General features: G+C 44.4%; 1 protein-coding gene across 1 annotated transcript; it reads left to right on the top strand.

The window, feature by feature from the left end:
- The first annotated feature begins 3,835 nt into the window (after window positions 1-3,835).
- LOC134455643 (ankyrin repeat and SAM domain-containing protein 6-like) lies at window positions 3,836-25,457 on the top strand. Its single transcript, XM_063206846.1, has 18 exons — window positions 3,836-4,431; window positions 5,451-5,695; window positions 8,157-8,374; window positions 8,910-9,060; window positions 13,049-13,093; window positions 13,806-14,010; window positions 14,327-14,433; window positions 14,659-14,807; window positions 15,401-15,650; window positions 15,777-15,826; window positions 17,081-17,290; window positions 17,751-17,922; window positions 19,565-19,779; window positions 20,870-21,056; window positions 22,221-22,288; window positions 23,091-23,207; window positions 24,211-24,307; window positions 24,652-25,457. Exons 1-18 carry the CDS (start codon window positions 4,100-4,102, stop codon window positions 24,699-24,701), a joined length of 2,868 nt encoding a protein of 955 aa, XP_063062916.1. The 5' UTR covers window positions 3,836-4,099; the 3' UTR covers window positions 24,702-25,457.
- Window positions 25,458-26,774: the final 1,317 nt, after the last annotated feature.

Raw genomic sequence — 26,774 nt, 5'->3', positions numbered from 1 at the left:
GTTACAGAATTTGTGCTTACCAACATCACACCCCCCAAAACTGCCACTGTTCGGTACGTACCTCGGTTTTAGGGTCACGGCTCGGTAGCCTACATTGTTGGTACAGTATATGGGAACCAAATAGAAAACCATTTTCTTCCTCAGCACGTTGTTTATTTCACCAAAATATTGTCAAAATACAAACGGAAAAAAAGGAAATACATTCAACCTGATACTTTGGGTCTGAGATTTCATCAGTTCAAGGTTTCACAAAGAACAAGCATCTATACCTGTTTTTTCTTGAATTCTGTCTCAGTGTTCTGCATGAGCCATGCACTGCATGTAGTGGCAGCATAATGTAAAAACATGAACAGAGCCTTTTACTCAACCTTTCGGTACAGCACTGTTCGGTTCGGTACAGGTCTTTTCGGTACGGTACGTCGGCTTGGTTCGATATCGATCATTACAGGCCTAGGGGGATGGTGGGGCAATGGACTTGATTTTTGCGAGTAGCAGTCTTTCAAAGCACTTCATCTCAATAGGTGTGAGTGCTACTGGGCGGTAGAGACTTGATGACTGCCTGCTGGGGGAAAGGAACGATGGTACTGGATTTCAGATTTCAGTGGGGACTGTGGCATATTCCAGTGAAATGGGCTTACTGTTTCAGAGGAAGGTTCAGAAAGTTCAGGTTATGAGGTTACTGCATGTAGCCTTTCTTATGATTGAGTTCATGTGAGTTCTCGTTCACCTCAGGATCAGAGGCGCCCATCCCCGTTCATAGGCCTACTGCACATATTCCAGTTCACTACTCCCATGGTAGATCAGCCCATTAGTGAAATGAGCTGTGTCTAAGAGCACAGGCAGAAGAAGTACCTGGCAGGAGTTTTTTCACAGCACACTTCAGGATCAATAGTGCAGCTCACCAGGATCTCCATTTCACAGAATTATAAGAAGGAGTTCATACTGCACTTGAAAAAATGTGTTTTGTTTCAAATAGAATAGAATAGAATAGAATAGAATAGAATAGAATAGAATAGAACACTACACACTTACATGTGTGAGCACTACACTTGTAGGCTATAGTACATGTATACATTTGTAAATAGAGATTGAAAGCAATTCCTTCTCCAGAAATATTATATTGAATACTGCAACAAGATGTAAATTACAAGATAGGCCTATAGTAAAAACATTTTTTTTTTTAATAGCAGTATAAGAACAAAACTAAGACAGATAAAGAACAAAAAAGCAGATACTGTATGTTTCTGAGGCAAGAATAATAGCCCACATGAGGTTTTCATACCGCATTGAATTTTAAAAGCCACCTCATAAGTCTTACAACTCTTCCTCTTATAACTAAGGATTTGAAGGGTGTTCAAAGTCACTTGGCAGCACCTCTCCCCTGCTAATGCTATTGATTTCTGTCACCGTTGATGCTTTATGCCCTGGGTCATTGTGCATTGTTTTAGTGAGGGGGTGCAACATGGCCAGATTACTGTGCTGTATATCAGTTTTTTGACACGGTAATTTGGTGAGGGCGGTGACAGAGCTTATGGTGCGTGTTGTTCTTGGCCAATTGCCAGAGTTCAAGGTGGTCATTTGTCATGCACTGTGATGCATTCATTTTCAGAGTGGATGGAAGTGGGGGCCTTGATGTTATGGTGTAATCTTCACGGTTAAATCAATGGACTTTGAGTGCCCTCTAGTGGCAAACATCAATACTTCATGTCAATGATGAAAACTGTAGGCATACTGTTATATTGTCAAAAGCAGCTGTAATTCCAAATGAACACAAATGATTCAAGCTTGGATAAAATCCATTGGAGTGCAATGAGTAGATTTCTGAGATACGTTGTGCCTGCTTTTTCTGTCCAGTGAATGATTCTACATAAACATCTTGTTTACTATTTGAAAATCCCCAAATCACTTAATGATTTCACAAATTTGCACAAAACCTTTGCTCTCGGCTTGCCAGATTTCTACAGCAGACTAACCCCCTGAGCCAAAACATACACACACACGTGCGCGCACGCACACGTACACGCACACGCACACACACACACTTTCTTCCTGTCTCTCTCTCTCTCACACACACACACACACACACACACACACACACACACACACACACACACACACACACACACACACACACACACACACACACACACACAATCTAACAGTAGACAGCTGTGCACTCCCTGATAGCACTGACAAACAGGCTCCCCACAAAATGAAAACCTGTCTCGCATGATTTGCTAAGTCCCCTATATTTAATCAGTTGCATTGGGTTTATCTTTTATCGGTTCAACTGTGATGCGGCCAGGGTAGACAGACACGTGTAAGATAGAGAGGGAGGGAGAGAGAGGAGAGATGAAGTATGATTTCAATAATGGCAACAGTGCTGGAAAAACAGTCTGGTACAGGTTATCTCTGGGGTTTTCAATACACAGTGCTGCTGTTTGCATTGTTACGTGACAGGGATTCAATTCCAATTTAATTTGGTAAAGCTAATAGCTTTGGTCTAGACTTGTGTGCAGAGTCATCTGTCATGATATGATAGTGTATTTAATTTATCAATCACAAGGGGGCAACGGGATAAAGCAATTAAATATTATTTGAGTATCATCAGTTTGATATGTCTCCTTTTGGGGGCGGGGGGGTGGCAGTAGTTGCAGGGCTGCTGGCAGCAAAGTCATCTGGAAGGGCCCCCCACCCAATACATTCAATGTATGAGGACCCAATTTTGGGCCCCCATCTTATAGGGCCCGGGACAACTGACCCCTTTGTCCCTCCTGTCAGAGTTCCTGGTAGTTGTCTTGGACGTGGAAATGTTTCACAAAGTGGGCCCTGGTATTCTGAAGTTTGGGAATGGCTTGGCTACACTACATGACATGAAAGGTCAGACAGGATTGATCTCATCTTCCTGAATTACTGTCAACTTAGGAGACATATACCCCATGCAGCTTTTTGGTAAGATGACACCAAGCAGTCCGGCACTACACAATAACTTCCTGTGAGAGATGTGTAAGTGCTGTGGTAGATAATGATGATGATGGTGGTGTGTGTGTGTGTGTGTGTGTGTGTGTGTGTGTGTGTGTGTGTGTGTGTGTGTGTGTGTGTGTGTGTGTGTGTGTGTGTGTGTGTGTGTGTTGCTGAAGGTGTCTATTGTGAGGCCTGACAGTCCGGCAATATCAGACCTGCCAAGGTCATAATTGGGCCCTCCCCACCATTACGGGAAGGCCCAGGACACTAACAGGGGCAAATGCCCTGCTTGCCCCCCTATCACCCCGGATTTGAGGCCAAACGTGGGGATAGTTCCATATTAATTATTGGTGCCCTTTGTTCCCAATCCATTTCTTTCTTTCTTTGTCAAATTAACATTTTTGCTATATTTTCCCTGTGCGTCCTACTTTGGGGAGTTTCGCGTACCGTGCGTCACAGGCCACTGATAATTGTGCAAACAAGAGCCTACTTGTGATTGCTGAAATCCATATTGTCTGGTATAGGCCTACAAACGTAGTCCATAAAATGACGACGCACATCCTCTGTGTGGATTAGGCCTACAACTCGCGTCGCAACCTGTCACTGTTTTACCCTGAGTCGTGGAGAGAAGTCGTTGGTGATGTGGGGATAGTCTTGTTTAAATGTTTCCTAAATGAATAGCGGGGAGACAATAGAATTCTCCGAATAGTTTCGGGATTATAAAACCCGACAACACGAACAGTGATTTGTGAGAAATCTCACCACACGGTCAATTTGCTGTCTAACGGAACGCCTTCACCCTGCCCCCTGGATAGTAAAGGAAGTTCGAAGTGGTCTCCTTTTACGTCCCGTTAACGCATGCGCTGCATATTGTAGGGAAGACTTCGAGATTCCTCAGGGCGACACCGCCACCGGTTAAAACTATGGCTTACTTTAACAAAAGTTGATTTTTGTCGCGGAAAAGTCGGTTTGTTGCCGTTTCGATTTCCAAAAAAGAAAAACAACTTTATTTCTTCAGAGTCTTCCCATCTCTGGATGCGAACGCGATGTCTTTTAATCCGGATACGCCGATAAACATTGGGAATAGCGGAGAAGAACTTTTAGCTCTTTACTGCACAACTGGGGTGTTTCAGAGATGAATTTCGGTATCCCAGCGAACGCTCTTCTGTTTCGTGCTTGCGATGAGGGAGACTATGAGAGTGCCAAGCGGATTCTTGAGCCTGGGGCGAACGAGTCAGGGACGCAGTGCCGAAGTCTGCGTTTGGATGCGGGGTCCGAGTGCGGTGTCGAAACCTCCCGGGGAGTCTCCCTCGGTCCCGTGGACTGCACCGACGAGGAGGGGAACACGGCGCTTCAGTTCTCGGCTGACAGTGGACACGAGAATCTGGTCCGGTTCTTACTCAGGAAGGGGGCTTCGGTGGACAGCCGAAATAACTACGGATGGACGCCACTCATGCAAGCTGCGAGGTGTGGTACCACTTTCTTCACGCGGTCATTGGTTGAATGTGTACAGATGTTGGGTGGGTGGATCCAAAACTCCAGCGAATTCTTCTCTCCTTGTTTAACAGCTAAAGGCTGGGGAAGGGATGGAAGGAATTGTTGTTCTTTCAGAGCTTATTTTAAAAAGCAAGAAAGAACATTGAACAGAAATCAGTGACATCTTAAGCCTGCTGCTTATTTAGTTTGAGAAGCATGACCAGATTTTCCGCGATGGCCTGTCCACTATTGTCATCAACTCATTAAGCTTTATTTTTTGTACTAAACACTGTTCAATGGTGCGAACACAAGATGTAACATCTGTTTTTTTATATTGCGTCATGGAGATCTTCTCGTCCTCGATGAGTCCAGGTTGAATGCAAATGACCGGCTAAACAAACAAATAGCCACTGAGGGCCTATTGTATATGAATAAGCAGCCGAATTCATTTAGGCCTACAGACACTTTGGTCACCATGAACACAAGTTGTTCAACCTTGATATCAGTTGGCGTAAAGTAAACGTTTTTGGTCACACTTGACATAAATGAGTTTTGTCAACAACATGGAACAATATTGCGCGCAATACTGCTTTTCTTTGCTACTGTTTTGGCTTTTGTGTTGCTGTTCAATAATAATTGGTCCTCCCAAATAAAATAATTGACCTGCTGTGTATTGTATGTGTCCAGGACTGCTCACAACTTTGGCTCATCTGAAAGGCCGCCCTGTCAATACATACAATTGAAGCAGGACCTATTACCAATTATTTGCTTCCCTACATAATAAGCTATCTCTCTGTCTCTATGTGCCAAAGGTTCAGTCACCTCACAGTGTATTGAACAAATTCTTTGAACCATGTCTCTGTCTGTGTGTGTGTGGCTGTGTGAAACGTTTGGTCCCTTAAGGTGTATTGAACAAACCTTTGAACCATGTGTGTGTGTGTGTGTGTGTGTGTGTGTGTGTGTGTGTGTGTGTGTGTGTGTGTGTGTGTGTGTGTGTGTGTGTGTGAAAGGTTTGGGCACCTCACGGTGGCCCACATCCTCCTGGAGAACAAGGCAGACTTCAACGCCCGCAACCGCATGGGCGCCAGCGTGCTCAGCATGGCGGGCCGCGGCGGGCACGCGCACGTGGCCAAGCTGCTGCTGGAGTCGGGTGCCTTCGTGGACGACTACGACCACCTGGCCATGGTCGAGGCCCCCGGCCTGGACAGCGGCAGTGGCAGCGGCGGCTCCGCCGGCAGTGGCTGTTCCGGTGGAGGTATGCACAGTAAAAATGCCAGTGTTAACTGTACATAAAGACATGGGCCAGCCATGGCCTAATGGGTAGGGAGGTGGAATTAAGATCAGAGGGGTGCAGGTTCGAATCCCACCCTTACCTCTCCCTACACCTCCATCCATGGCTGAAGGGCCCCTGAGCAAGGCACCTAACCTCACATTGCTCCGGCAACTGTAACCCATCCATACCCTGTAATAACTGTACATTTTCTGGCTTTCATGTTGGTTCATACTATTTGATAAGAACTACAATCTTTAAAGGTTTAAACACAATCCAAAAAGTAGATTATACCGGGGTATTTGATGTTGCAAACTCAGCAACTGGTCAACAAGAAATACTTATCAGTCACCTGTTCCAATACTTTTGCTCACCTGAAAAAAATGGGTGGGTTCAAACGAAGCGTGGATTTTTTTTCACTTATCACACATTATTTACCAGGAAATAAAAGCTAGTATTCTGAACTCTTGTCCCATATTCATATTTTGTCTTAAAGATCTACAGTGTGTAACAAAAACAAGGACATTTGCCTTGCTATTCCAAAACATTTGAAGAGGACTGTATAGTGGAGTGAGTTAACACATTGAGTACCGACGACGTAATAATGCGTTTTTCACGCCCATGCGTTGTATACCAAAACGTAAAAATACGTTTTTGCATTTAAATATCATATTTTGAATCTACACCCTTCAATGGACAATATATGTGATTTTGGTAGCTCTGTGATGGACATAAATGACAACATTTGCAGTCCAAAGTTGTTTGATTGTTATGATGTTTGAGTGTTATGATTTGGATATTTTAATTTAACTTACCAAGATGTCTGGATGCCAACCCATGTCGCCTATCGCGCTGCCTGCATTGATTTCCCTAGTACGGTCACTGTAGCATGTGTTGTCTCTGACTTCACGCAATAGGTAAACACCATTGTATAGTGCCTGGAGTATCTTGAACTTTCTGGACTTGCTAGACCTTTACCAGATCCTTGGATCCAAATGGCACCCGATATGTGATTGCAGTAATGCGCTCCGATTTGGACGTTTGATCGCCAAAAAGATAAGTTTCTGTGTCTTCCTGTATGTGAGAAGCCAGAAGCTAGCATGGCTACATATCATGATTCCCTGATTGTCGCTCCCAACGCAGGACGCTCCCCTGTCGGCTCGCTCCCACTAGCCAGACTATCGATCCGGGTGGGATTACACGTCCGGGAGTGATAGAAACACCTGGGACTACACGTCCGGGAGCGATCTCAGTTGGGAGTGTCCATCTGCCACCGCATATGATTCGGATCGGATGGGCTAGGCTACATCTAAGCATCATATCATTTGGATTTGTTGTCAATGTTGGGCTATTATTTCGGGAGTCATCGGGAGCTATTTTAGCAAATGTCTCACCCTCTGCATGTGTGCAAAGAGTTTGTGTTCAGTCCATGTGAAAAACGGGGATTTCAAAGGGCATCGATTGCTGGTGTCGTAGTGTGACAGAGCAGGAGGTGTGCTGCCGTATTCGTGAATCGTGCTATGTTGTTGTTTCCCTAGTAGCCCACGATCGGTAGCGTGTATTGTGTCTGACTTCACGCAATACGTAAACACAGAGACCATTGTATATCGTGCCAGGAGTATCTTGAACTTTCTGGCCTTGCTACCTAGACCTTTACCAGCTCCTTGGATCAAAATGGCACCCGAATTGTAATTGGAGTAATGCGCTCCGATTTAGAAGTTTGATCGCCAACCAGATAAGTTTATTTGATTATTCACCCCTATGTTGAACTGTCTTCCTGTATGTGAAAAGCCAGAAGCTAGCATAGATGGCTACATATGGATCGGATGGGCTACATCTAAGCATCATATCATTGGGATTTGTTGTCAATGTTGGGCTATTATTTCGGGAGTCATCGGGAACTATTTTAGCAAATGTCCGACCTTCTGCATGTGTGCAAAGAGCTTGTGTTCAGTCTGTGTGAAAAACGTGGATTTCGAAGGGCATTGATTGCCGGTGTCGTAGTGGTTTAGAGCAGGAGGCGTGTCTTGACGTGCAGGAAGATGTGTGTCAGAGCTAACCTTGCACCAAATTGTGATTAAAACCAACTCATCCCCTTTCAAACTCGTCACATTCTGAAGAAGCGCACCCTTCACAAAAACCTCAATATCTCCGATTGTAGCTGAATTCCATGGATACCCACTTCGGTTTAGCGTGGGTTTACTCGGCAATAAAAGCTCGTAGAGACACACAGTTTTCACCTACTAAGAGGGCAGCGTCTCCACTTTCAAACGAGTCATAACATATTTCAGTGGCCCTATCACATAATAAGCTGTGAGTCTACAAAAAAACGTAAAAAAGGGCTTAGAACGCTGGTATTCTACGACATAATTCCGTGAGCACCGCCGGTATTCAATGTGTTAACTCTGAAATACTGTAGTGACACCTCATTTTTTTTACTGTGCAGGTGAAGGGGTGCAATCCGCTCACCCGCCACCACCATCGTCTTCCAGCGATGAGGAGGAAGGAGGCCGGGAGTTCCTGGAGGTGACCCCACTCCTGGTGGCCTGCCAGCTGGGCCACGAGACCATGGCGCGCCTGCTGCTGGAGTGGGGCGCTGACGCCAACTCCTACCAGAAGAGCACCGGGTGGAGCGCCTTGATGCTGGCCACAGCCGCGGGCAAGGTCAGCACACAACACTTCTCTCCAGTACATTACACCTCATTACATTACACTTACCCTGTAGATGACACTGTCATCCAAAATGATTAAGTTATTTTACAGACTATTGGTTACAGCCCCTGGGGAGATTGCAGGGTGAAGTGCCTTGCTCAAGGGCTCTTCAGCCATGGATGGAGCTGTAGGGATAGGAAAGGTTGGAATTCGACCATGCAACCCTCTGATCTTACCCAGTTACAGTAAGACACTGTGTTATAAATTTGCTGTTACTAGAATGGCAATGACCAAGTCGTAGTGCTTTACTAAGGCCCTGTGTTACTGTACAGTATGTCATAGTAGTGTAGTACTATGGTAGTTCACTTTTCAATGACTATTACAGCATTCCACCGGTGGAACGATGGGCGCTATGACCACCTCTCCTAACCGCAAGGCCACGGCTGCCCCAGTACAGACAAAGATTTTTGTTGCTCTCCCACTAGAGCGTCTGTGGTGTAGACAATAAACGCTAATGTAATGTGATCTCATCTCATCTAATCTACAGGTGGGCGTCGCCCAGCAGCTGGTGGAGAGGGGGGCGGACCCCGACCACCTGAACGCCCTGGCCAAGACCGCCTTCGAGCTGGCCCTGCAGCTCAAGCAGAAGGAGGTCAAGACCTACCTGGACTCCATCACCACCGTCAGGCCACAGCCAGGTAACGTATTTGCCTGATTATCATAGACTTGCAATCGAGATTCGATCTGAAGCAACGCCGCCGAAGGTGTTGCGTCACTAGGGCGCAGCCTGGCTAGTAACGTATGGCACACCTGATTATTATTACACCTGTTATATGAAGCTTATTGCACTGTAATAGTAAAAGGTAATTGACTACTTGGACTCCATCATTACTGTCAGGCGACAACCAGATAGAGCAGGGGTGTCAAACTCAGGCCCGGGGGCCAAATCTGGCCCGCGGAGTCATTTTATTTGGCCCGCGGAGTCATTTTATTTGGCCCGCGGAGTCATTTTATTTGGCCCGCGAGGTCATTTCAAATGTGTATTACAGTTGCCCTTCATACATTATTAATGTACAGTGTACCAGGACTTGAACATGAAATTTGGTGTTTCTCAGAAGTATGAGCGGGCCCAGGCCAATGACACAGCTCACACTCCTATGCAACACAATATGTGCCAGTGTGTGAGAGATTTAACTATGAGTATTAAGTGCGTACCTGCACGATTGTAGTCCATATATTAAAAATAAATCTTGAGCTCGGCCCGCGACTTCGTTCCATATTTTGATTTTGGCCCTCGGTCAATTTGAGTTTGACAACCCTGAGATAGAGCATACCTGATCATTATTACACCTGTTATATGTAATTTATGACACTGTTTTAGTAAAATCAGAGTAAAGAATCAGGAGGAGGTCAAGAGAGGGACTCCATCAGCACGTTAGGCCACAGCTAGGTATGGCATACCTGATATATAATTGGTACCACGCACTGATGAAGGCTTGATAGCCGAAACGCGTTTGCTTTTTGGACATGGTGGTAATATAAATAAATAATGAGACGCAGTTTGTGAGTGCGGATTTTTCTTCCTTAAGTTGATACATTTTATCGCGCACCCAAAGACTTTTGTTTTTCCGAGAAGTTGAGCGCGTCCTTTGCCAGTACCTGATATATTATACATTATAAATGCCTCATAGCACTGTGGTTGTGAAATGTGATCTTACTGTAGTTGTAAAAGGAGAGTCAAAAGTCAAGGCATAAAAGGAAATTAACTACTTGGACTACATCCTTTGTCAGGCCGCAGTCTGGCATGTCATACCTGAATAATATTATACCTTATATGTACATTATTTTATGTAGTACTTACTATACCTGAAATGTACAGTTAAGTAGTAAAAAGGTTGCTTAAGAATTAGAGGGAGGCCAAGAGATATGGCATACCTGAAACTGTATGTTAAATATCAAGTGAGTAAAGAGAGATTTTATTTTTACAGATCAAGAACCAGTTTATTTGTACAGATGAAGAGTGAGGGTGTGAGTGTTGTTTGGGAAGGAAACACTCAGTAATAACAATTTTTTTGTTACAATTGGGAATATTATTACATTGTATCTCATTGTATAACAGTATAGTAGTTAGCAGTATTATAATAAATGGATGGTTGTTTTGCCCTATATTGTCATTGTTGACTATGTAACAGTCATGGTACTGTTCAGCCTCTGAGCTGACATTACTGTTGTTTGGGGGCTGTTGCTATTGTAGGATTTGGTAGGAATGGAACCCAGAGATCAGGGTACAGTAGCAAGACCACTACAGAAGAACACTAAAGCTTGACGCATGCCAACTCCAGGCACTCCGCCGGTCCCTCAGCAAGAGATGAGTCTTTATAGTCTGCAGGTGTGACAGAGTGGCATCCATGTGTGAAAACGAGGCAATTTCAAAGCCACGGTTGGTTTAGCTAACAAAGCACACTGTGCTGTGTGATTGTGCCCAGCTTGTGGAGAACAAGAAAAGACACCTGATGTCCACCTCAGATGGCAATTTGGCCAATTTGCACAAGAGGATGCTAAGTATAGAGAGAAAAGGAGGTTGTAACAGAACAAGGTGTATCTTTTTTTAAGGTTTTTTGGTCTTTTACACTTTATTGCTGACAAGATAGTTAAAGAGAGTGACAGGAAATGTTTGGGAGAGAGAGACGGAAAGGGTCGGCAAAGGACCCGGGTCGGGAATTAAACCCAGGTCGAACGCATAGTAGGCGAGTGCAGGGCCAGAACAAGGGCCAGAACAAGGTGTTTCATCTGTGATAAAGACGGAACTTTCTGGGAGCTTTTTTCAGTGATTCCCTGCAGTCTGTTCATGATATTTTGGAAAGGTAAAGTGCACAGTGCATGGAAAGGCACAACAGATGGCAGTCCTTAGTGGAGCATGGACAAAAAACAAACAAGCACTCAGTCGCTCCCCCGTAGCGAGAGCTCACAGGGTGTAAAGTAAACTGACAGTTGAAAAAAGACAGTCCTGTGCTGGGTCAAGTGGTATAAATATCAGGTGCATTTCAGAAAGACACGTGTGAAACTTTTGAAGCAAAGTTTGACTGATTGACTACATAACCTGCTGTAGGGTTTTGTTTGTGGGCAGTCTAAGAAATGGTGGGACACTGAGCTTGTTTTATGTTGCTCAGATTAAATACATTTTATACTAAGCATGGAACCTAGACTTTCATGTAAAGAATTTGACTACTGGTGTGGTAAAGTGGCCTAGTTGATTCATCAACTTACTGTAGGAGAAAATAACTGTGTTTTTGGATATTTCAGTGAGAGGGAGAGAAAAAAATACCGGCGCGGTAAGATTAGCACTCCATACCAACGTCTCCCTCCTCCCTGCAGCACCCCCTCCCTGGCAAAGCCATGAGTGATTGTGGTCCGCACCACCAGTGGTTTCTTGGAACCGCGTGCCGCACTGTTGACTCGTACCAGTAGAATCTTCCGGAATCTTCCATGTCTCGATTCGAGGCTTGGGCTCGCCTTGAGTTGTCCTTGGGTCGCTGTCTGTGGAAGTCTGGTTCTTAGCAGGGGGGCCTTGGCCATTCTGAGAACTCGGTTGAGACCAGGGTCACTGAAGGGCCCCCCCATCCTATGCATACAATGTAATGAGGACCCAGTCCTGGGACCCCTGTCTTCCTGGGACCGGGGCAATTGACCCCTTTGTACCCCCCTGTCGGCTTCCCAGTCAAGACTATATACAGGCTGGGTTGCAGAACCACAGAAGGGAGGGCAGGATGGTGCTTTGTCTGGCAGGGGGTGGAAGAAGAAGTCGTTTGAACTTGATTAAAAAAAAAAAACAATCTTCAGGCTTCTGTCTTCAGAAATGCTTTGTCAGCAGCTCTCTCTCTCTCTCTCTCTCTCTCTCTCTCTCTCTCTCTCTCTCTCTCTATAATGACACTAGAGGTACTTGCCAGGCCACACACACCTAATTTAGCCCGTATGTTTTGGTTTGAGAAGCTGATAGTATCTGGAGCGTATACAACAGTGTCGTTAGCGAAAGTGCTAGAGCACAAATGATACTTAAATCTAGTTATGCCCTCCAGTTCAGGCCTGTGTGTTATAACAAAATCGCCTCAGCCATTAGAGTCTCTGTAGCAGTAACTGTTTGTCTTGCTGAGATGTTGAAACAGAGTCGCGGACAGCTTTGGCTGGGTTCTAGGCCAAAGTATTTTGAAAAGGTCCCCCATCCCAATACATACTATGTAATGAAGACTGGGCCTCCCTTCTCCGTGGGCCTGGGACAACTGACTCGTTTTTTCCCCTCTTCTTGCCTTCCCTGTGCTGGAAGTCTTTTACATGTCCTCCCGTTCACCCTGGAGGTGTTCTGTGTTAAAGGGTAGCCTGAGGTCATGGCTCGCTTTTTGGGGGGGGGCGTTTACCCAAGTCTGGCTGCTGGTCTCTCTCTGCCCGAGGCAAAGCCAATACTGGCGTTGTAAAAGTGCCTAGACACACAGCTTTATGGTCATATCAGCACATTTGTGTTTTAAATGGCTTTGTGTGGAGCTGGTACTTCCAGGGGGTAGGAAGTCAACATTTATATTTAAAAAAATATCATTCAGCTGCGGTTAGCTCTCTACAGTCTACAGTGCCTACTGCCGACCCATTGTGTGGTATGTTAAATGGCCTGTTAAAGGATTTTTTTTTTCATTACAGACGACGAGAAGAGGAGACCGGACATCTTCAGAGCTCTAAAACTGGGTAAGTGCAATTTTTACAAGGGCAAAAAATAGGGGTGTGCAATAGGCCTACGATTTTTACTGAGGTATATTTAGACGGTAGATTGCATGTAGGCTACTGTTCTACAATAGTAGGGCCTATATTTTTTGTGATGTGAATTACAGCATATCAGTTCATTAATAGTTACCATAGCACAAAGCAAATATGTTCAACAGTTTGCACTGAAGTAAACTGGTAGGCTACAGATTCCAATTTTAGTTGGGTCAGGCAGTTCAGGTCCTATGCTCACAGTTTCACTATAAGAATTTAATAGTGCTATCAATCAGCTCGGACTTCAAGCCAGGTAGCACACAGCTAACACTATACTAAGGGTACACTCCATTACCCAAGCTCCCATCCTCGATGTGTGCTAGTGGTCGGGCGCTTCACTGATGCCACACTTCCATAGAAAAAACTATAAAGCTTACTGTCAGACAAGGTGTAATAACTTTTGGGGGACTTTTTCCCATTCAACATCTCGACTGCAAATGAGAAAAGGACCTTTGAATATTAATCTTGCATGATATTGAATTCAACTTTTCATTTAACTTCTTTCCTCCATGACGTCTTGCAACACTATCACGAGTCTAGAAGCTCAAGGGAAGGTGGGAGTTTGGATAATGAAAGGGACCCTACATGTTATGTATGTATCTAAATACGTAGCATGCTTCACCTTCCCTCTTTCTCCCTCCAGGTAATGCGCCGCTGGTGTGTGAGATCCTGGAGGAGGAGCCTGCGCAGGTGAACGTGGCCAATGGGGACGGGGCGTCTCCACTGATGCTGGCCGCCGTGAGTGGGCAGCTGGAGATGGTGCAGCTGCTGGTGGACCACTGCGCCGACACAGACAAGCAGGACACCGTACACGGCTGGACCGCACTCATGCAAGCCACTTACCATGGGTATGTTTTACACACTTGCGTACGCACAATCAGGGACGTACACACACACGTAAACGCACGCAGACATACACACTGTAGCCACAGACACAGCCAAGCAGGACTCATGCAGCCCACTTACCATGGGCATAGTATTACACACACACACACACATACACACACACACGCGCACGCACACACACACACACACACACACACACACACACACACACACACACACACACACACACACACACACACACACACACACACACTTACTATAACTAACATCACACACATCACTCACTGAGATTGTCGATGCATATGATCTCCTCCGCAGGAACAAAGACGTGGTGAAGTACCTACTGAGTCAGGGGGCAGATGTCAACCTCAGAGCCAAAAATGGATACACCGCCTTCGACCTTGTCATGCTACTAAATGATCCTGGTAAGAATAATAATGTGCAGGACTTAGAAGCAAAAGTCATATTTGTGCTGATGCAATTAGCAATGAAATTTATTCATATTTAATTTTAACTCCATAGACTCTCTCATTCACTCTCATTTAACACCATAGACCACTCATTCATACATATGCATTATACATTACTTACCATTCTCTCTCTCTCTCTGTGTGTCTCTGTGTCTCTGTCTCTATCTCTGTCTCTCTCAGACACAGAGTTGGTGAGGCTGTTGGCGTCTGTGTGTATGAAGGTAGACAAGGAGAAGGTGAAACAGCAGCGTAAGACTCCCCTGCTACGCTCCAAAAGCCGCCAGTCAATCACCGTGCCCCTCCCCCCAGACGACAGAGGCGGCCTCAAGGTGAGACAAGAAATGCACCTACTGCACTTTTTTGTGTGTGTGTGTGTGCGCGGAGGGCTTTAGCCTTTATTTATATACTGTACGTATCGCACCTATTGCCCCTATTCCACTGGCAGATGGGTGCCATGACTCATGCTGCTTTCTATTGCCTCTTTTCTGCTACGATTGGCATGGTGCCATTGCCATTTAATGTTGTGGTCATTCTGATCAAGCACTAGCACCTTCACTGGCACGCATTGCCGGAACCAAGCAATGACGCCACACCATCACTGTCTGGCACACGTTTCCAGAACACTTTGACCTTGGTCACAAACTGCAGGGAGCAGCAACTTCAGGGAGCCGGGCTGCTGCCAGCTTTTTGGCACCTGAACCTATAGTGTGTTTGTGTGTGTGTGTGTGTGCGTGTGTGTGTGTGTGCGTGCGTGCGTGCGTGCGTGCGTGCGTGCGTGCGTGCGTGCGTGCGTGCGTGCGTGCGTGCGTGCGTGCGTGCGTGCGTGCGTGCGTGCGTGCATGCATGTGAGAGAGAGAGGGAGTGTCAAATCTGGCTTTTTATGTGCTTGTGTGTCTGTCTGTCTGTGTGCCTGTGTCTGTAGTCCTGGTGGAACCGTATGTCCAACCGCTTCCGGCACCTGAAGCTGACCCACACTCTCAGGCACGGCTTCTCCACCAATCGCCTGGCGCCCTTTGTGGACGAGACTGAGCCCCCACTGGACAGCACCATGAAGGCAGAGAGGAAGCAGAGCAGCACTCCCTCCACGGGCCCCAATGGAGCAGTGGCGACACCTAGTGGACAAATGACTCAAGACATCAGTACCGCTTGGACCACGAAGAGCAGAGATAGTGGTAAACACTGAATATACACAGTATATTATACATGTCTTGCACGGTCTAATGTAAAACAGTCTTTCTATATGTGTAAGGTTTACGGTTCAGATGGTGTAAGCACTTAAATTGACATGTTTCCTTTAGGTATTGGAAGGACCAGTTCGGAAAAGGATGACATTCTTATCACAACAATGGTAAAGTAATTTCTATGTAGAAACAAAAGTCAGAAATGTCTATATATATGTCTACGAGAGCCTTGCATGTGAGTTTAACTTGGGGTGACCGTCCGGTTTTCAAAAGGAGTCCGTAAAACTGTGTTTTATCGGAAGTTGACCTTGAAATAACTCGCATGTAACTCTAAGGATCTGAACATGTGATTGTTAAGCTCTGAAAGATATTAACCTGATATGTTGATGGGCCTAACACTCAACTACATCATAACAACATTGTTATGACAGTGCAAGGAGTATTAGGCCCTTGTACCAAGTCAAGTCAAGTCAAGTCAGCTTTTATTGTCACTTTCTTCATATGCACAGACATACAAGGACAACTGAAACTACGTTTTTCCTCTATACCATGCCAGGACATAGACATATACAAGACTGACATTTTACAGACTGACATAAAGTGCAAGACAGGACAGGTAACAGTGATGGACTGGTAACAATAAGTGGTCAATAATAAATACAGTACAAAAGAACATTAAACATTCATCATTTAACATTTAACATTTAAAGGTACACTGTTTGAGATTTTTAGTCGTTTATTTCCAGAATTCATGCTGCCCATTCACTAATGTTTCCTTTTCCATGAATACTTACCACCACCATCAAATTCTAAGTATTCATTATGACTGGAAAATTTGCACTTTTACTACATGAAGAGGGGGATCTTGTCCATGGTCCGCCATTTTGAATTTCCAGAAATAGCCATTTTTAGCTGCAAAAATGACTGTACATGGACCATACTAGAAAATATTAGTTTATTACTTTGTAAACTTTCATGAAAAGATCAAATTTGGCAATAGGCAGCCCAGTTTCAATGAGCAGCATAGTTGCAGTACCTTTTTTGACCATTTCCTGCACAGTGCACCTTTAACATTGAACATGTAGACAGAAGACAAGATAAATATAGAATATAGACATTACAATAATAGAAATGATAACAGAACAGTAGCAATAGTTACAGTATAATAACAATAGTTATATAAGTAGTAGATGAGGTAGCAGTATTGGTGGAAACGTAGCTTTAGGTAGCCGATTACAAAGATAATAACAGCGGCTCAGTGTAAAAGACTTAAGTACAGTAGATGGGGTTCGCTGCCTGTTTGTAAACCTAATCAATGGCTTCCAATTGAGCTACAGCAATGAAATGAATGTGTGTGAGTGTTGAAATATATCGAACACTTCAACTTATTTTCTCAAATGTTTGTCTATTGCTCGTCTTAGTTGAGAAATGGTGCACCCCTGACGAAGCTGCCGAACGACAAGCTGAAGGCGGTGATCCCTCCCTTCCTGCCGCCCTCCAACTTCGAGCCGTGGAACTCGGACCGCTCGCGCCTGCTGAAGGAGGGCAAGGCCACGGAGCCCCCGCCTCGCCTCTCCATGCCGCAGAGGCCCAGCAAGGCCAACTTCAACAGCAGCGGAAACTCAGACATAGTCAGTAATCATGTCTTCAGAGGCTTCATGTCTCTTCTGGACTGTGACTGTGTGTGTGTGTGTGTGTGTGTGTGTGTGTGTGTGTGTGTGTGTGTGTGTGCGTGTTTGTGTGTGTGCATGCACGTTTTTGTGCATCTGTCTGTCTGTTTGTCTGCCTGGCAAGGGCAACTTCAATAAAGGCAGAAGAAGCTTAGATGTAATCAATTGATTCATACGTTTTTTTATCGCTGGGTGTTTGTGTCTGTGTGTGTGTTTGTGTATGTGTGTTTGAGAGAGAGAGAGAGAGGAGAGAGAGAGGGGGAGAGTATACGTGTGTCAGAGAGAGAAATACAAAGATAGAAATTGATGTGCATGTGCAGTTAGCCATATTTAGGATTTTTTGTGGGTAACTGCATTTCTGAGTATTGTTTTGTGTGTGTGTGCGTGCGTGCGTGTGTGCGTGTGTACACTTGTCTCTCAGACGTCCATCAGTCGAGTGGTGAGCAGCAGATCCATCAAGTTCCCCAGCGTTGGTAAGGGGCCCTCCTCCTCCCCGTCCAACTCTGGCAACTACAACTCCCCACACTCATCTGGGGGCTCCAACGGGGTCGCGGGGGTCAACCGACACACCTCTGACTCACACAACCGATCGGGTGCATGCCATGACACATTTCGTGACTTTTGTGGAGTCGCCGCTTTAAAGTGGAAAAACTGCCAAAACTGTGCCTTCCATATCATCATTATATTGTTTCTATTTATATGATAATATACTACAATACTGTGTATAATCCGTTTGCATAGAAATTTGTTTTGCATAGCACACATAGAAGCACAACACATAGAGTGCAAAACCACTCCCCTTTGATTTTGAGAGAAGCAAATGCTATATCACACATATTGGCATCAAAATTAGTCCAGTAGTTAGGGAGTTGGACTTAAATTCAGAGGGTTGCAGGTTCAAATCCCACCACAACCTCTCCCCACCTTGGTCCATGGCCAGTCATGGTCCATTCAGTCAAGTCAAGTCAAGTCAAGTAGGTTTTATTGTCAATTTCTTTACATGCACTGGTCATACAAAGAATTTGAAATTACATTTCTTGCTTTCCCATACAGACATAGACTAATCTAGGTAAGGACATAGACAGTATAGACATAGACAGTACTTATACATGGACTTAAGACAGTATGGACATAGACAGTGCTCATACAGACATTTAAAGTGCAAGACTGGACAACAGAAGACTTGTAGAGGACATACATTAAGAGGTATTTGTTGTGCTTTTGTGCTTTTCCTTAAAAAAAGTCCTTTATAGCGTTCTGACATGGTAATAGTAGCATTTTGAAGAAAAATAAATATTAAAAAAGGTCTGTCAAGTACACCAGCAGCAGTGTGTGTGTGTGTGTGTGTGTGTGTGTGTGTGTGTGTGTGTGTGTGTGTGTGTGTGTGTGTGTGTGTGTGTGTGTGTGTGTGTGTATGTGTTTAGTGCAGGTAGAAGGTGCGGTGTGCGTCTTGTGTGTGTGTTCGTGTGTCTGTGTGTGTGTGTGTGTGTGTGTGTGTGTGTGTGTGTGTGTGTCAGTGTGTGTATGTTTGGGTTTAGTGCAGAAAGTGCAGTGTGCTTGTGTGTGTGTGTGTGTGTGTGTGTGTGTGTGTGTGTGTGTGTGTGTGTGTGTGTGTGTGTGTGTGTGTGTGTGTGTGTGTGCATGTTTTGAGTTAGTGCAGGTTGAAAGTTCAGTCACAAGTATAGTAGTGCAGGTGGAATGTTCAGTCGCAGATATGGTGGTGGGGGATGGGGGGGGGGGTTGTCAGTGGCCTTGCTGGCTAGAGGCTGACAGTGGAGGGAGAGTGGGTTGAGTGTTCAGCATCTTGATCGCTTGGTGCATTGTGCTGCTCGCCAGCCTGGTGGTACGGGAACGGAGGCGCCTGTACCTCTTTCCAGAGGGCAGGAGGCTGAACAGTTTGTGTGCAGGGTGGCTTGTGTCTTTGATGATCATCAGTGCTTTCCGGGTGAGGCGTGTGGTGTAAATGTCCTGCAGGGAGGGGAGTGGTACTCCAATGATCTTCTTCGCTGTGTTCACAACACGCTGGAGTGCCCTTGAGCAACACACCTGACCCCACATTGCTTCAGGGACTGTAACCAATACCCTGTAGAATGACTGTAAAACGCTTTGGCTAAAAAAGCGTCAGCTAAGTGTAATGTAATGTAAATGCAAGACTGAAAGTCAAAGTCAAACAAATCATTGAAGATGTTGTCACATCAGAAATATGGAAATGTATCATATTATTCCACACCACAGGGGGTAGCGGTGCAGACAGTGTTCTCTCTCAGATCGCAGCCCACAGGAGAAGAGCAGCGGGTCTGCTGGATGCCAAGGCCAGCACCCAGGAGACGCCGTGCCCCACCCCCATACCCGTGCTGCCCGCCCTGCCCAGTGCCACCTTACCCGAAATCAACCTGCCTGACATCCACAGCACCCCACACCTCATCAGCAGCGACCTGCACACGCGACGGGTAGGCTTGGTTTGGCTTGGGTTTCGATTTCTTGTGGATAGAGAAGACATGTAGAGTTCAGATGCAAAACCCCCTAAGTGCCTTTTCAGAAAATAATCATAATTCATTTTTATTTAATGCAAGGCTATCAAAATTGCATAGTTTTTTTATTTCATTTATGTAAGATAAATATTTATTTGTATTATCAAGTACATGAATGTAATCCAAACCAACAACGGGGTTCTCTAAAAATATCGAAGTGCAGGTCTTCAGAAATGGAGTTAGGGGGTTTTGCATCTAAACTCTTCATATGTAGAGAGAAGACAGTAGCCTGTGAGATGCAGCCTACATGCAGCCTACACTGTAAGGGAGAACAGTTCTTTCCTACATGGTCCCTAGTGCAAAAGGAAAAGGCAATCAACACGTATTAAAAACTAATTCACAAATTAACTGACATTCTGCAATATTTGATTTGTTTTATTATTACATTACATTGCATTGCATTGCATTTGGCAGACGCTTTTTAACCAAATCCATTTACAATCGAGGACATGGTCAACATCACTAGCAGATACACAGGAGTGCACAGGAAATGTACAGAACAACTGCAGATGCAAAGTAGGTTTATTTATTTATTTATGTATTTTTTATGTGGCTTTCCTCACAGGCGCCTTTGTGCATAGCTTGCAACTAGCCCACCTTGCTGTCAGGCTAGCCTGGCTCCATACCCAAGGCTTGTTCAGGTTCATTTGAGCTGCAATGGTGCATACAGTACAGCAAACAAGATCAATTATCTAACAAGTTATTAAGATTATTAATGAACTGCAAAATGCTGTTTGGTGTGCCTTTATGACAAGGGAACGGTTATTCATAATGATAATAATGGGCCAGCGGCGGGTCAATGAGCTGAGGCGCTGTACCATTACGCCGGCGACCTGGGTTCGATTCCGACCTGAGGTCCTTTGACAATGCTTCCCCTCTCGCTCTCCCACTTGTGTCTTGTGACACTTTCACACACTTTCACAGATCAATTAACTTGAACTTGAAGGTACAATGAACTTGAACTTGAATGTGCAAAATCCTCATCTTCTCCCATTTCCGGTCCTCACAGAAGGTGGATCTGAAGAAGCGTCCCCAGTCGGGCAACTCCTCCACGTCCAAGAGCACCTCTCCCACGCTGACACCCTCGCCCTCCCCCACCCCAAAGCCTCCAGGTGGGGACTCAACCTCCTCCACCTCCTCCCACCCCCGCTCCAAAAGCAGCGGAGGATCCAGCAGCGGGACCATCACAGACGAGGGTGAGTCTGTCTGCCTGTCTGCCCGTCTGCCCCTACATCACAATAACAGACAGAGTGCTAGCATAGATCATTTTTTTAATAATCGTGTTTTGATTAATTAGTTATTGATTCAAAATCAGATTTCAGTGGTGTATGCAATCCCCACCCCTTTCCTACAAATTACATCTTGATTGTATTTGGGAAAAGGCCTGCGATTATTATTTATTTCACTCTATGGGGACGAATCAAAATCCCCCTACTTTGGGCACAGATGAGGGTGAGTCTGTCTGATTGTGGATGGTGGTGATTTCATTGCTCTGGGGTGGCCAAGTCTTTGCTTCACAGTAGCAGGCAGCAGGGCCGCTGCCAGAAATGCTGGGCCCCGTGAAAAATGTGAATTTTGGGCCCCCTTAAGGGCCCCTCTCAGTGCTTGAGCCCCCTTAAAGGCCCCTATCAGTGCTTGGGCCCTTAGAATCTGTACCACTTTTCCCCCCCTAGCGGCCCCCATGGCAGGCAGTGCCTGGACACAGTAGATGGGAAGTTCTCAGGGAAAGCACCCAGCATGACTAGCACTTTCATCAGACACACACATCAGGCAGACAGGAAACAGCCACAGCCCTGCTCCAGTGACCAAATACAGGCCTACACATCAGCTGTATTGGTTCTCAATCACTCCATGATATGCAGTACACCAAAGATTTCCTTTGCTATAACTAATAGATCGTCTCTAAGTATACCACATAGTCTCCATGCTTACATGCTTACATACCTCCATGATTACAATGCGGTATTAGAGAGAGAGAGAGAGAGAGAGAGAGAGAGAGAGAGAGAGAGAGAGAGAGAGAGAGAGAGAGAGAGAGAGAGAGAGAGAGAGAGAGAGAGAGAGAGAGAGAGAGTGTGTGTGTGTGTGTGTGTGTGTGTGTGTGTGTGTGTGTGTCTGTCTGTGTGTACGTGTGTGTGTGTGTGTGTGTGTGTGTGTGTGTGTGTGTGTGTGTGTGTGTGTTTGTATGTACGTATCTGCCTGTTGAGCAGAAACTTAGCAACTTGGTGGCTTCCTGTAGGCGTGTGTGCTGCTTGTCTAACTGAAATGTAATACAAGAGTAACCCCATATTTCAGTTTTAGTGACATTCTGTTTAACTGCAATAAAAGTGTAACCCCATATATTTCTGTCTGTGTGTGGGCAGATGAGCTGACAGGCATCCTGAAGAAGCTGTCCTTGGAGAAATATCAGCCCATATTTGAGGAACAAGAGGTTTGCAAGAACCATTACTCTCACATTGCGCATATTTTTGACTTGGTCGCTCACTGGTACTATTCATATTCTCTGTAGTAGGCAAACAATGGAGGGATATTTGTTGCTTGACTATCCCATATCCCATAGTCTGGAAATTTGGATGATTTTGGTCAGACAGCAGTAAATTCTTGAGATAAATGAAACACTCTAATGCCAGATAACTCTGGTACAGAAATGGATTGTTGTTCTTATGATGGCTCATCTATTCAAGCAACTTCAGTTTCTGCTCTTTCCAATGATAGGTGTTTGACAGTACTTGCATGGCCACCTCGGCTACAAATTCAATTCAAAGTAGCTGTATGAATTTCTAGCCATCATAATGAACCTAATGAATTCACAATCCATTGTCTCGGCTATGTTTCAGTACAAGTAAGTGTCTTACATAGTTGGAAAGCGTAGATTGTCCTCTTTCAAATTATATGTATAACATCTAGCATGTATGGATCTACAGGAGCAGACATCTGCTTTTGCACACATGGGACTCATAGAGCTCATTAGGGGGTTGGTAGGAGATTTTGGACAGCATGTGTCTTCATTTCAGAGAACAAAGACATAATAAACTGACATTAAACCAAAACTGAAATTGAAATGGACTAAGCCAAATTGACATAAAAAAGTATCTTGTGGGGATAGTGTGGTGATAACATTTTGACCCGTAGTATATTTCTGACGGTGTGTTTTAATGTCTTGTGGGGATAGTGTGGTGATAACATTTTGAGCCGTAGTATATTTCTGACTGTGTATTGTAATGATGCTCCAGGTGGACATGGAGGCCTTTCTCACCCTGACGGATGGGGACCTGAAGGAGCTGGGCATCAAGACAGACGGGCCTCGCCAGCAGATCCTGGCTGCCATCTCGGAACTCAACGCTGGCAAGGTATATACATTATTATTACATTACATTACATTACAGTGCATTTGGCAGACGCTTTATAACCAAAGCGGCTTTCAAAAGAGGACATAATCAAGCCAACATCACAAGCAAATACAAAGTGCACAGGAGATGCACTGTACAGTATATACGTTGATTTTTGCATTGTAGTTTATTTTTGTAGTTTATTTTACTGGGATTTAAGTGTTTTTTTTATGTTTTTCTTTTATCTAGGCCTACTAAAGCGCATTGAGTGAATATTATGAAATGTGCTATGCAAATAAAATTTGACTTGACTTGACTTGTAGGCCTTCATAGAGGAGACATTCCTGCAAGTACTTCTAGAACATTTATCTGAAAGCTCACTGATGTGCTTTTGTTATGTAGTCCATTTGATTGTTGTGTAGCTGTGTTGATACTTACTATCATTGCCATAAATATGACATTGAATATTATTGACTATTGTAATATTCAAGATTTCTTTTTATTTCTTTTTTCTTTGTGTGTTTTAAGACAGAATACATGCAGGAGTTCTGATAATTCTAAAGAACAAAAGGCCTGGAAAAGTCTGAGACCTGCTAAAAATCACCCTTAACTATTGCAAAGGATAATAATTGGCGTTCTTTAGTGTTACATTTTACTGCATAGTTTCATAATGTACCGGTACAACATTTTACCAGTGGAACGCCTTACTCGTCAGTGAAAAATCTTAACTCCCCTAGTAGCCTACAGTAATGCTATGACACTACACAGTGTCTACACAGTGTCTTTAGTAATATGACTAGTATTCTGGTAACAGTAAAAAATGGAATATATACACTCTTGAATATCTCAAAAAATGTTCACTGGGATTAAAAATAAAACGCCGAAACGGTAACATTTTATTTTTATAGTTGTCGACCTGCATCTGTGGTTTAGATGTACACCACCTCTTGACTTTATTCTGGTATCATTGAATTGATAACAGCGGCCTTCTCTTAAGAATTTAACAAGCCTTGTTGTCTTCCAGGGAAGAGAGAGGCAGATCCTGCAGGAGACGATCCACAACTTCCAGTCTTCATTTGGGAGCAGTGCCAGTAACGCTCGGCCTCCTGGCTACCCTCGCTGTGAGTCCACCCTCCTTAACCTCGGTTGCTCCACAGACACAGACACTCGATACAGGCAGACTTGTAAACAAACAAGTAAGAGTCTGGGCGCTTTGCACGGGACTGTCTTTCTTGGAAAGTGGATTTGAAAGCTCTTGTCTCGAAAATTCTGATGTAAAACTTTGTAAACATCACAAATATTTTGGCTCATTTTGTTGTTTTGTCAGCAACCGAATACTGTCCATTTTGACATACCTTCTATTAATTGACAAATAGTCAAGTATGTGTAGGAGAGGTGTATAGTGATTTGTACATTTTATGTCAATGATTTTAATGGACTTTTTCTGTTTTCCATGTGTTCTTAGCACCAACAGGGTGGTCAAGACACCAGGTACGCACACCTAACAAGAGGTAGCATCAGCAGGCGGACCAAGATGGAGTTTCTTCCCTATCAGGATGCCTTGTACGTCATGTGACCCTACTCCTAGGGTCTGATTGGTGAATGAGGTCTTCCTGGACGCCAGGGTCCCAGAGCACCGAAGTGTGTGTGAGGATGCTGCAGCTCAAGAGTTTATCGGGCCACTCAATCAAGCCAGTCTCGTCAGCAACAGGGGAGGGCAGAAATTTGGACTAGGGGTGGCATTACACATAGTAACACCAACACCCCATTTCTGGTTCACAGTTACCCCCTACACTGCAAGAGCATCTGAAGATGTATGGTGAATTCTAGAGTTCTAGAGAGTTCTAGAATTCTAGAGTAAGGGCGAAGAATTTGTCTGTCTTTACATAAAATAGACACCAGGTGGCAGTGGAGGGCATGCCAAAAAAAAGTCAACTGAGGAGACTGAAAAGGTCATTTTAGGTTTTCTGCTGCTTGAGTGTCATATGGCCGGTGCCATGTTGTGCAGAAAGTCTCAGACGGACACACAGGGAAACCACAGATGAAGGGATGTGGAGGAGAGGTTTGAAGAATTTTTAGAGGACAGGAAAATGGGAAGCGAATGTCAAAAAGGGACCTCGACTTGTGTTATTATTGTATTTTGTAATAGATGTATTAAAACATGTATAATATGTTTAAATAGAATTTGCTTAATGTATCAAATGTCAAAAAGATTCTGTTGGTAAATAACAAAACATGATATTTTCAGATTTAAGTATTTCTAATTCTTGAAATAAATAACTTTTTAATCATTTTAATAGTTTTGAATCCGTTTCCTTTTTCACTTCCCTTGATTTTTTCATTCATCTTCTGCTCGAATCCCCCTTTCTCTGTCTCTGAGAGAGAGAGAGAGAGACAGAGAGGGAGACAGAGAAAACTCAACCACAAAACCTTTTAATTCTTAGAATTGAGAAGTGAGAACTGAGTCACTGCGTCAAGTGACTCAACCACACATTATCCACCATTACCATACTGTATTCAATGGCTGGAGAGTATAATGCCGTGCATTATATGAAATATCTCACAGCCTCAGGCAGCATAAAAATCCCCAGATGAGAGTCAAGACGTTGCACCTAAAAACTCCTGGCTTAGGCAACAATGGCCAGGATGTGCAAAGTATGTAAGATATGAGATCACTGTTTTTCTGGACGTAGAGACCTCCTGAAAGATCCCAGGGATTTTTTTCCGTAGTTTTCTGTTTGTGATTGATTTGTGAAGATGGAGAGGTAGCCAAATGAAAGTGTAGTTAGCCAGTCCAGATGCAGTGAGATACTGGGCCACTAGGTGGCGTAATTTCACATGGAGAAGAGTGCCCGGTGCTTTGTCGCAACCTATGGTATTTATTATGATGGTACTGTATTATGCCATTTCTGTGGTTTTGATTTTGACTATGGCATGTGATTCATAAAGTTTTTTTCCGGGTCTGGAAACCTACCTCTTGGTTCCAGGTTACCCTGAGAACCTGGATACATAGTTTTGAGTCATCATAGTAATATACAATTAATCAGACCTAATGTGAAAAGGCATTGTGAACCTACAGTTTCTGCTCTCAGCAGCAGTGGGCAGATACAGAGCGTGTTTGCATTGCTCACCATGACCATGTGCTCATTTGCCTGGTTAACACCAGACCTAATCACAAGTGAGATTAGGTCTGGGGAGTTGCCTATTGTAAATTCCGTATGGGGCCGGAATACTTGGCTATTATGACACACTGCCCTGCTCTCTGATTGGGCAGAGAAACTGTTAAGGTCGGAATGCTTGGCCATTATGACACAGATCCCATGATCTTGTACGTTATGAGTCATCCTCGCCATACTGTCTTTCAGATCGAAACGATTGTGTAGAACTAAAAGCAGTATGGGAGTTCCCAGGCTATGTGCTCATAGTTAACCAACTATAAATCAGTGTGCTTGGCAAAAGGCAACATTTAATCACACAAAATGTAAAATAACTCCAATGTCATTGTCAACAAAGACATTAGTTGTGACACTTGTTTTTCCTTAGGGTGGCATTACACCATCTACACAGTAACAACAGCAAAATACATTT

This window comes from Engraulis encrasicolus, chromosome 9 (assembly GCF_034702125.1).
Source record: "Engraulis encrasicolus isolate BLACKSEA-1 chromosome 9, IST_EnEncr_1.0, whole genome shotgun sequence".
In the NCBI taxonomy this organism is placed as follows: domain Eukaryota; kingdom Metazoa; phylum Chordata; class Actinopteri; order Clupeiformes; family Engraulidae; genus Engraulis; species Engraulis encrasicolus.
The sequence above is the reverse complement of the archived record's forward strand: the minus strand, read 5'-3'. Positions and strand labels throughout refer to the sequence as shown.